At 37.0% G+C, this 11,526-nt stretch overlaps 1 protein-coding gene across 2 annotated transcripts in view; it reads right to left on the minus strand.

Moving 5' to 3' along the window:
* Positions 1–10,539, minus strand: part of LOC128646840 (parathyroid hormone/parathyroid hormone-related peptide receptor-like) — a 49,273-nt gene extending 38,734 nt beyond the window's left edge. For both annotated transcript variants that reach the window (XM_053699645.1, XM_053699641.1), the window contains exon 1: positions 10,426–10,539. In XM_053699645.1, the coding sequence (XP_053555620.1) occupies positions 10,426–10,500 (75 nt within the window). In that variant the 5' untranslated portion in view covers positions 10,501–10,539. The remainder of the gene's footprint in view (positions 1–10,425) is intronic.
* Between the last annotated feature and the right edge of the window lie 987 nt (positions 10,540–11,526).

The following is an 11,526-nucleotide window of genomic DNA, read 5'->3' on the forward strand; positions in this document are numbered from 1 at the left end:
ATGTAAATTTATATACTGTATATCTCTAATAATAGAAACCCTTACTTGAGTATATTTAGTAGGCTTTAAACTATGAACCAATTTTATGAACAGTATATGTGAAAAATGTATATTAATAAAGCTACAAAAGCTTATAAACACCCTCTTTTTCAACTTAGACTAAAAAGTCAGATGAAATAAAAATGATCTGTCATCATATAATAGTCTCCAGAATTGGCAAAGAGGGTATCGATGGAGAAACTTCCAAAATGGTCTCCAGTCTCTTTTTTCCAGTCAAAATTCAGTGACTGTGATCCTCAATCAAAGTGGTGATTGGGGTAAGGCAGATCCACTCCTATTGTTCTGCCAACTTCAGAAGGCAAACTGATAAAAACCAAAGTGCAACTTTGATTCAAGGAAGTTTAATATTAAAAATGCGCTTTCTCACGTAAGTAAAATAATGCACTCACAGTTTAAAATAAATATATGAGCATCTCATTGTGTAACCTAGTGTTACCCTTGGCCTAGGATCATTACTCATCCTATTAGTTTAGTTCCTCTGTAACCTGCTCCCTTTCGGCATCCCCCTTCCTCCGTGGGGATTCTTTCAACAGCAGTAGTTTCCCAGATTGTCACTTGGGCAGTTACAAGGGTGATCATGTGAGCTTCGATGGATTGAATGGTGGCTACATGTTTTGTCTGACTGCGGTCAGAATTTCTCAAGAAAAATGTTCCAAGACTCAGAATTAGCGTCAAGATGTATTTCTTTAATATGGTTTTTGGTAACCTTATGGTTTGTTCATCTAGTTTTTGCCATTCCTTTTTTATGCTTTTAAGTTTGTTGTTTTCTTTTGGATATACAAATGTTTTACAATCCTGAATGTGTACTGTGTATCTCCCATTTTATGTACAAAAATGGATTTCAGTGAACGAAAATTAAGTATATCTCAAAATGTCAAGGGTTTCAATTCCCATGCAAATGATCCATGGAATTAGTGGATCTACATAGAAAACAAACAGAAGTGTTTCTTCAAGAGACACATTTTAAACGTTCCCATTTCTCCAATATTTCCATAATTCCTTTACTTCCAGAAAAAAACAGGGTGTTAGCATCTTGATAGGCAAAAATGTCCCATTCCGTCTTCTCCATATAGAAAAAGATAAAGAAGGGAGGATCCCATTACAGCCAATATTTGATAGTTCTAACCCCAATGGTAAAGTAGCCAAAAGCACAAGTAAATACTTTTGGAAAACATTGAAGGAATACAACCTACATGATATTTGGAGATTACATTTTCCAACAAAAAGGGATTAAATATCTTTCTCGAGTCCCACTCACACATATAGTAGACTGGATTACATACAGTGGGTATTGAAAATAATCACACCCTTGAAAATAATCATGTTTTGTTGCTTTGCAGCCTGAAATAAAGACACATTTTTGTTTATCCAGTTGTAATAACTCAGTGCAACTTATAACATTCAAGTGAAAGATATAACACCAACATGTCAGGCAAACTGGTCAGAAAGGCTACCAAGAGGCCCACAGCAGTTGCAGAAATTTATGACAAAGAGTGGTCATTGTGTGCATGTGACAACAATATCACAAATTCTCCGCAAATGTGGCTTGCATGGGAGGGTTGCAAGAAAAAAGCCATTCCTCAGGAAAGGCCAAATGCAGTTACAACTGAGCTTTGCCATAACACACCTAGGAGTTTCTGAGGCCACATGGAAAAAGGTGTTATGGAAAGAAAAAAAATAATTATTTGGCCTCAACACCCAATGATATGTCTGGAGGAAATCCAATACAGCTCACCATCCAAATAACACCATACCTGCAGTAAAGCATGGAGGTGGTAATATCCTTTTATGAGGGTGTTTCTCTGCAGCAGGCAGGATAGAAGGAATAATGTCAGGATAGAAGGAATAATGGATGGGGCAAAATACCGTCAAATTCTTGAGGAAAATCTGCTGCCCTCTGCCAGGAAGTTGTCAATGGGAATAAGGTTTACCTTCCAACATAGCAATGACCCAAAGCACACAGTAAAAATGACCACACAGTGGTTGAAGCATAAAAAGGTGAATGTCCTTGCATGGCCTAGTCAGAGCCCAGACTTAAACCCCATTGAATATCTGTGGCATGACTTGAAGACTGCAGTCCACAAACGGTCACTATCAAATGTAACGGAAATAGAGCAGTTCTGCAAAGAAGAGTGGGCAAATATTGCACAATCTAGATGTGCAAAGTTAGTAGAGACATATCCCAACAGACTAAAGGCTGTAATTAAAGCAAAATGTGGTTCAACAAAATACTGACACAAGGGGGTGATCCTTTTTCCAACTCAGTGATTCTGTTTTTGAATTGTGTTTATTTTTGCCTGACATGTTGGTGTTATATCTTTCACTTGAATGTTATAAGTTGCACTGAGTAATTACAACTGGATAAATAAAAACTGTTTCTGTCTTTATTTCAGGCTGCAAAGCAACAAAATGTGATTATTTTCAAGGGGGGTGATTCTTTTCAATACCCACTGTACTTACTAATTGTAACAGTAACAGGGGTGACTGGTCCCCAACTTGGGATCCAGACCTGTCCTGCTACGTGCAAACCCCGGAACAGCCACTGAACTGTAGGTCTGCCACTAGAGCAATCTTGTTGAGAATGGGGGTCAAGCCAATAGACTATATCTTCCCCAGCTGGGTTTGTCTCCGTGAACTCCCAGGAAGGTATCGATCCCTCTGTCTTGCTTCTTTTCCAGGGCAGTAATGATTCATTTGACAGCACTGTCTTTAAAAGACACTTGGTCACTTAGTGTTAGCTCTTTGGTTACAGGTCCACAGTCCCTGTAACAGGTCTCCCCTACACAAAAGTGTAGCCAGAAAGACCTCTGCCACTGGAATCCCTGAAAGCACAAGGCAAGACCAATCGTTCCAAAAGGGACTACTGGCTATGCTTTATTTAACCCAGGACTAGCCTTTAAGAACACACCAGTAAATTTATGGTGACATACTCCACATAGAGCATAAACATCCAAGAAAACATTAAGGCAACACTATAATAATAAAGTATAAACAGTAAAAGTAATAGTTATCCTTTGCATTGTCACCCTATGCAAAATATTTGCAAATAAGTCCTTTTTCTCCTGTACACATTTTGGTGATGACCTTGCAACCAATAGAGGGTGCTGTGTTATAAAATGTCCAAGTTCAACCAACAGAGGGCGCTGTGTTATGCACTGTCCTGGGGATTATTCAACCAATAGAGGGCACTGTGCCAAACAAGGTCCATATGGATAGCTGTAGTTCTGTCACACTAATCAAGCAGGTCTGACATATATTGTACACTCAATCCTACCTACTACATGGTCTGACAATTCATCAGTTCCCATTCAGATTAAATGGTCGAACACCCCCACCCACCCAAATATGTGGAGATTAGACGACACTCTGCTTAATGACCCAGAACAATTGGATACGTTATCATAACAGATAGTTACCCTTTCATGATATGGGAGGCACATTAGTGTTACATGACAACAGAGTTTATTAAATATATAGAACAAAATTGTAAATTATCAATACAATGATATCAAGACTTCATTGACAAAGTTGCCATTTTACATTATAAACAAAAATGTGACCACAAAAATAAAGGACAAAAAGTTGCACTTCGCACTTTGCAAGGAAAGCCCTTACAGACAATTTTTTTATGAGGGAAATAGGGCTGGGAAACTACTATCTAGGGCACTCAAAATCATGAAACTTAAAACATATCTGTACAAATTAAAAAACTAGGATTGGTTTAATAAATTATACAATATAGAACCTTTAGATGATCTGGATACTTCTAGAGAAGGGCTTAATTCTTACCTCAAGAAACTTACTATAGAACAAGTTAACTGGAATTACAAAAGCATATAATGGTAATCCCCAAGCCAGGGAAAACAGCAGATATCCCATCTAACTATAGACCTATATCCCTACTTAAGGCTAGATTACGAGAGGCACGCTAATTGTACAAGTGAAATGGGTTTATCACGGCTCTTTGCTCACGTTGGAAGTAGCACGCAAATTACGAGTTAAAACTAAACATGTTCGATTGAGCGCAATTTAATTTAACACATGTTGGGTTAGCACAACTTAGAACATATTCTGCTATGGGAAGAACATTGGTATTGCAAAATATTCAGAATTCATGTTGGTTTATAGCACTTGGTTAAATGCGATTGTTGGATGTTAAGTTTTTTTCTTCACTTTTTGGCTCCATTAAAGTCTATGTGGGAATATGATAAAGCTGTTGCAATATTCCAAGTTTGGCTTTTTGTGCACATCGGGTTAGCACTCGTGTGAAAACTTTTTAATTTACACTTGTAATACGAGCAAAAAGCTTACTTCTAGCGGAGATAACACACGAGCGCCACTTATAATCTAGCCCTTAATGTGGATGTGAAAATCTTTGCAAAGATCATAGCGAAACACATAAATAAAGCTCTCCCCTGTTTAATTCATGTAAATCAAGTGGGATTCACCCCTGGTCAAAAGGTACATTAAAATGATTTGTTTAATTGAATCTGCTCAGCAAAATAAACCCCCTTCAATTCTTCCCGCTATGGACGCAGAGAAGGCCTTTCACAGACTCACTTGGTCCTTCCTGAGTTCCACCCTAGAGAAGTTTGGATTTGGGGAGCTTTTTAAAGGAAAGATCTTTGCATTATACAAAACTCCCACAACAAAAATAAAGCTTAATGATTCTCTCTCAACACTCACCTCTATTACAAATGGTACCTGACAGGGGTGCCTTCTCTCTCCAATACTTTTTATAATGGCGGTGGAGGTGCATAACTATTGGCCAGACACATCTTTTTAACATTAAAGGGACATAAAACCCACATTTTTCTTTCATGATTCAGAAAGTTAGAATTTTTGTTTTGTTTTAAAGGAAATGAAAAACGAATAGTGCACGGAACGAATATTTCAAATATAAAAATGTAATCCAAAACAAATGTTTGCCCCTGCACTTCCCTATTAGTTATTTCAGTATATCAGTTAGTTGTACAAATGCAAATAGATTCCGCAGCACCAGTATCATTAACTAACTTTAACAATTCACTCTTGTCAGAAATATGAAAATATGATCAGACACAATATTATAACTCCCTCTCCCCATAGAATTCTATAGGGCATGCTTTTCATTTTATCGCTTTGCTTGCGCACTAAACCAAAACTGTGCTAGAGCCAAAGCTGCGTAAAGAATACTTTAAATTCCTATTGGCTAGATTACGAGTTTTGCGTTAGAGGCTATGCGGTGCTAATGAGCAGTTTTCTCTCACTGCTCACTTACCTACAGTGCTGGTATTATGAGTTTTTACAAACCCGTCATTAAAAGACAAGAAGTGAGCGTTGAGAAAAATTTGGCTCATTACCACACTCCTATACCAGCGCTGCTTAAGTCAGCGGTGAGCTGGTCATACGTGCTTGTGCACGATTTCCCCTTAGGAATCAACGGGGAGAGCCGGCTGAGAAAAAGTCTAACACCTGCAAAAAAGCAGCGTAAAGCTCCTTAACATAGCCCCATTGATTCATATGGGGGAAATAACATTTATGTCTACACCTAACACCCTAACATGAACCCCGAGTCTAAACACCCTTAATCTTACACTAATTAACCCCTAATATGTCCCCCTGACATACTGACACCTACATTATATTTATTAACCCCTAATCTGCCGCTCCGGACACCGCCGCCACCTACATTATACTTATGAACCCCTAATCTGCAACCCCCAACATCGCCGACACCTACATTATATTTATTAGCCCCTAATCTGCCACCCCTAATGTCGCTGCCACCTACCTACACATATTAACCCCTAATCTGCCGCCCCCAACGTCGCCGCCACTATACTAAATGTATTAACCCCTAAACCTAAGTCTAACCCTAACCCTAACACCCACTAACTTAAATATAATTAAAATAAATCTAAATAAAATTACTATAATTAACTACATTATTCTTATTTAAAACTAAATACTTACCTATAAAATAAACCCTAAGCTAGCTACAATATAACTAATAGTTACATTGTAGCTAGCTTAGGGTTTATTTTTAATTTACAGGCAAGTTTGTATATATTTTAACTAGATACAATAGTTATTAAATAGTTATTAACTATTTAATAACTACCTAGCTAAAATAAATACAAAAGTACCTGTAAAATAAAACCTAACCTAAGTTACAATAACACTTAACACTACACTATAATTAAATAAATTTACTAAATTAAATACAATTACCTAAATTAAATTATCTAAAGTACAAAAAAAACACACTAAATTACAGAAAATAATACACAAATTACAGATATTTAAACTAATTACACCTAATCTAATAGCCCTATCAAAATAAAAAAAGCCCCCCCAAAATAAAAAAAACCTCTAGCCTAAACTAAACTACCAATAGCCCTTAAAAGGGCCTTTTGCGGGGCATTGCCCCAAAGTAGTCAGCTCTTTTACCTGTAAAAAAAATACAAACAACCCACCACCCACACAACAAACCCCCCAAATAAAATACTATCTAAAAAAACCTAAGCTTCCCATTGCCCTGAAAGGGGCATTTGGATGGGCATTGCCCTTAAAAGGACAGTTAGCTCTTTTGCAGGCCCAAACCCTAACCTAAAAATAAAACCCACCCAATTCCCCCCATAAAAAAACCTAACACTAACCCCCTGAAGATCGACTTACAGTTCTGAAGACCGGACATCCATGCTCAAGGAAGTGGCAGAAGTCTTCATCCAACCGGTCCGAAGTCCTCAACGAAGCTGGGAGAAGTCTTCATCCAAGCCGGGCGAAGTGGTCCTCCAGACGGGCAGAAGTCTTCATCCAGACGGCATCTTCTATTTTCAGCCATCTGACGCAGAGCGGGTCCATCTTCAAGACATCCGACGCGGAGCATCCTCTTCATCTGACGACTACCCGAAGAATGAAGGTTCCTTTAAGTGACGTCATCCAAGATGGCATTGCTTTGATTCCGATTGGCTGATAGAATTCTATTAGCCAATCGGAATTAAGGTAGAAAAAATCCTATTGGCTGATGCAATCAGGCAATAGGATTGAAGTTTAATCCTATTGGCTGATCCAATCAGCCAATAGGATTGAGCTTGCATTCTATTGGCTGATTGGAACAGCCAATAGAATGCGAGCTCAATCCTATTGGCTGATTGCATCAGCCAATAGGATTTTTTCTACCTTAATTCCGATTGGCTGATAGAATTCTATCAGCCAATTGGAATCTAAGGGACGCCATCTTGGATGACGTCACTTAAAGGAAACTTCATTCATCGGGTAGTCTCTCGATGAAGAGGATGCTCTGTGTCGGATGTCTTGAAGATGGACCCGCTCCGCGTCGGATGGATGAAGATAGAAGATGCCGTCTGGATGAAGACTTCTGCCCGTCTGGAAGACCACTTCGCCTGGCTTGGATGAAGACTTCTCCCGGCTTCGTTGAGGACTTCGGCCCGGATGGATGAAGACTTCTGCCGCTTCCTTGAGGATGGATGTCCGGTCTTCAGAACTGTAAGTCGATCTTCAGGGGGTTAGTGTTAGGTTTTTTTAAGGGTGTATTGGGTGGGTTTTATTTTTAGGTTAGGGTTTGGGCCTGCAAAAGAGCTAACTGCCCATTTTCAGGGCAATGGGGAGCTTAGTTTTTTTTTAGATAGTATTATATTTGGGGGGTTGGTTGTGTGGGTGGTGGGTTTTACTGTTGGGGGGGTTGTTTGTATTTTTTTTTTTACAGGTAAAAGAGCTGATTACTTTGGGGCAATGCCCCGCAAAAGGCCCTTTCAAGGGCTATTGGTAGTTTAGTTTAGGCTAGGGTTTTTTTTTATTTTGGGGGGCTTTTTTATTTTGATAGGGCTATTAGATTAGGTGTAATTAGTTTAAATATCTTTAATTTGTTTAATATTTTCTGTAATTTAGTGTTTGTTTGTTTTTGTACTTTAGCTAATTTAATTTAATTTAATTTAGGTAATTGTATTTAATTTAGTAAATTTATTTAATTGTATTGTAGTGTTGGGTGTTATTGTAACTTAGGTTAGGTTTTATTTTACAGGTAAATTTGTATTTATTTTAGCTGGGTAGTTACTAAATAGTTAATAACTATTTAGTAACTATTCTACCTAGTTAAAATAAATACAAACTTGCCTGTAAAATAAAAATAAATCCTAAGCTAGCTACAATGTAACTATTAGTTATATTGTAGATAGCTTAGGGTTTATTTTATAGGTAAGTATTTATTTTTAAATAGGAATAATTTAGTTAATGATAGTAATTTTATTTAGATTTATTTAAATTATATTTAAGTTAGGGAGTGTTAGGGTTAGGGTTAGACTTAGGTTTAGGTTAATAGGTAGTTTATGGGTGTTAGTGTACTTTTTAGCACTTTAGTTATGAGTTTTATGTTACGGCGTTGTACCATAAAACTCTTAACTACTGACTTTTAAATACGTAATGGACTCTTGACAGGGTATGGTGTACCCCTCACTTTTTGGCCTCCCAGGACAGACTCGTAATACCGGCGCTATGGAAGTCCCATAGAAAAAAGACTTTATGAAGTTTACGTAAGTCGTTTTGCGGTAAGGCCAAAGAAGTGTGCGGTGTCCCTAAACCTTCAAGACTCGTAATAGCAGCGGCAGTGACAAAGCAGCGTTAGGACCTGTTAACGCTGCTTTTTCAGCCTAACACACAACTCGTAATCTAGCCGTATGTTTTTAACTTAGAAGAAAATGTTCTTTTATTTTATATATATATATATATATATATATATATATATATATAGTATATATATTTTGATGGGATCTGCACAATACTCAGCGACCAGGGTGCTGGCAAAGCAATAAAATAAAAAGTATACAGACCGCACTCTCTGGATGGAAGACAAAGTTCTTTGCAGCTTTATTATGGTGACATTTCAGGGACAATTTCCCTTTCTTTAGGGGAGATTGTCCCCCAATTGCCACCATAATAAAGCTTGAAAGAACTTTGTCTGCTTACTTTATATATATATATATATATATATATATATATATATATATATATATATATATATATATATATAAATAAATATAGATGTAATATTTTTTATTAAAACTGTTTATATTTGAGTGTAATACTTTATATTAATATATTTTACATGTGTTTTGTGAATTTGTTTTTTAAACTTTACACTTTAGGTCTTAGGCCTCACTAATTCTTCTAGCAAGATTTGTGCTTTCGCTCGAGCGCAATCCATAACTTGCAGCTTGTAATATCAGCACTATTTACACTGGTAAAAACAGAAAAATATACAGATACAAAAACAGCCTAAACAAAACTAATGAATACTATATTAGGGTAACCCTGCTTCATAGAGCTAGCAATCTATATATAGGACAGAGGTATTACTTAGTCAAGTATATGAGTGATGTCTAATAATATGTGTAAAGAAATGCCTGAGGTTTCACTCCAACATGAAGAAATCTTTTTATTTTGACAGTTAACTGATATTACTTAGTATTACTATCTATCCATTGTACAGCACAGAAAATGTTTGCAATGTTGCCTGGTAGGTCTCAGACATTCTAACAACACATAGTTTATGATTAGCAACTGTGTGTCAGTTTTTATACTATACTGCAAACTACACCCTTTCAGTACCACAGAATTGCCTGGTGCACCCTTTCCCTGCCTCAGCATTGCTAAGTACTCTCACTGGCATTATATTTGCAGTTGTACCCTTTCACTGCCTTAGCAATGCCAGCTGAATATTTCACTGCCATAATATTTCCAGGTGCATCCTTTCACTTTTAACATACTTTTCCTCTGCCACCATATTGTGTGATGCACCATTTCACTGCCACAATACTACTAGCTGCATGTTTAGTTGTTACAGTAACCTTACAGCCAGATCTCTCCTATAAAACTCCATTTGTCTAATGTATCAATTTATTGAAGATAAAAGGGGGGGGGGGTAGAGTGGCGCTATAAAACAATCTATGAAGGAGAGATGCAAGTTTTGAAAAATCTAAATATATATAATGTCAATTTTATGCCCTGGTGTTGATAAATTGATGTATACATATATATATATATATATATATATATATATATATATATATATATATATATATATTTGTGCATATAGCAATATAGTATCACAATTAATTCATAATGCATCAATTTACTCACACAGAACTCTCTCAGCTACACCCCATTCACTTTGATACAGACTGCACTCCATCATACAGACTGTACTCCTTTTCCCTTATGGTATAGTGCCAGTGCACAACTTTTATGCCAATGTAACAATATCCTGACAACTACATACATAGCTTCGCTAATAGCTATGATACTTTGCTTCTTTTTTCTGTGCATCTTAGTCTTGTAGCCTCAGTTTAGACATCAGGTACTCACCACTGCTTGTGCAGAATACAATAGGGTAACCCATACAGTAACTGATAGTCCAAAAGCCAAACTGGGATAGTCCATTGAAGCTTCTCTGAGTTAGAATCCTCTTATCCAGTTGTCAGTCTCAGGAATGAAGTGTCTCAGTGATCACTCCCTCTGCGGATACTGGAAATCACACCCATCCTCTATATGTGATAGATAGGTGCGAGATGAATGGAAATCATGACAAACTAGCCATGGTGGGCTCAGGATTAAATAGTACAAGTTCCAATAAGCAGTGTCACAGTATATGTACTGTATGTATATAGTAGTTGTTTCTGGGTCAATTTGTCATGCAGAGAGGTAAAGGAGGCCTTTAAACTGTATCTTCCACTCAAGAGAAAAATAGATATTTAAAGGGACAGAAAACCCCAAAAATGTGTTTTATGATTTGGATAGAACATACAATTTTAAACAACTTTCCAATGTATTTATATTATCACATTTGCTTCATTATCTTGTTATCCTTTGCTGAAGGAACAACATTGCACTACTGGTAGTTAGCCGAGCACATATAGTTAGCCAATTACAAGAGACAAATGTGTACAGGCACCAATCAGCAACTAGCTACCACTAGTGTAGGATATGTGCATATTCCTCTTTTTCAACAAGGTATACCAAAGCACATTGAAACTAGAAGTGAATTTAAAAGTGTCTTAAAATTTCATGCTGATTTCTAAGCCGTTGAAGGCCGCCTCTTATCTCAGTGCATTTTGACAGTTTTTCACAGTTATCATGTGTGCCATTTAGATAACATTGTGCTCACTCCTATGGAATTATTTATGAGTCAGCACTGATTGGAGAAAATGTAAGTCTGTCAAAAGAACTGAGATTAGGGTGCAGTCTGCAGAGGCTTAGATACAAGGCAATAACAGAGGTAAAATGTGTATTAAAGGGGCAGTAAACCTAGAAGATAATGTTATATAATTCTGCACATAGTGCAGAATTATATAATATTATATTAGTGCTAGCTTTATATAACATAATATTGCTGCTGGAATTTTTATTAAATGTAGCTCGCTCCCGCTGTCAGACAGAGCAGTAGCGAGCTACATTGAGTGTAATGGC

The sequence above is a fragment of the Bombina bombina genome, chromosome 1, assembly GCF_027579735.1.
Source record: "Bombina bombina isolate aBomBom1 chromosome 1, aBomBom1.pri, whole genome shotgun sequence".
In the NCBI taxonomy this organism is placed as follows: domain Eukaryota; kingdom Metazoa; phylum Chordata; class Amphibia; order Anura; family Bombinatoridae; genus Bombina; species Bombina bombina.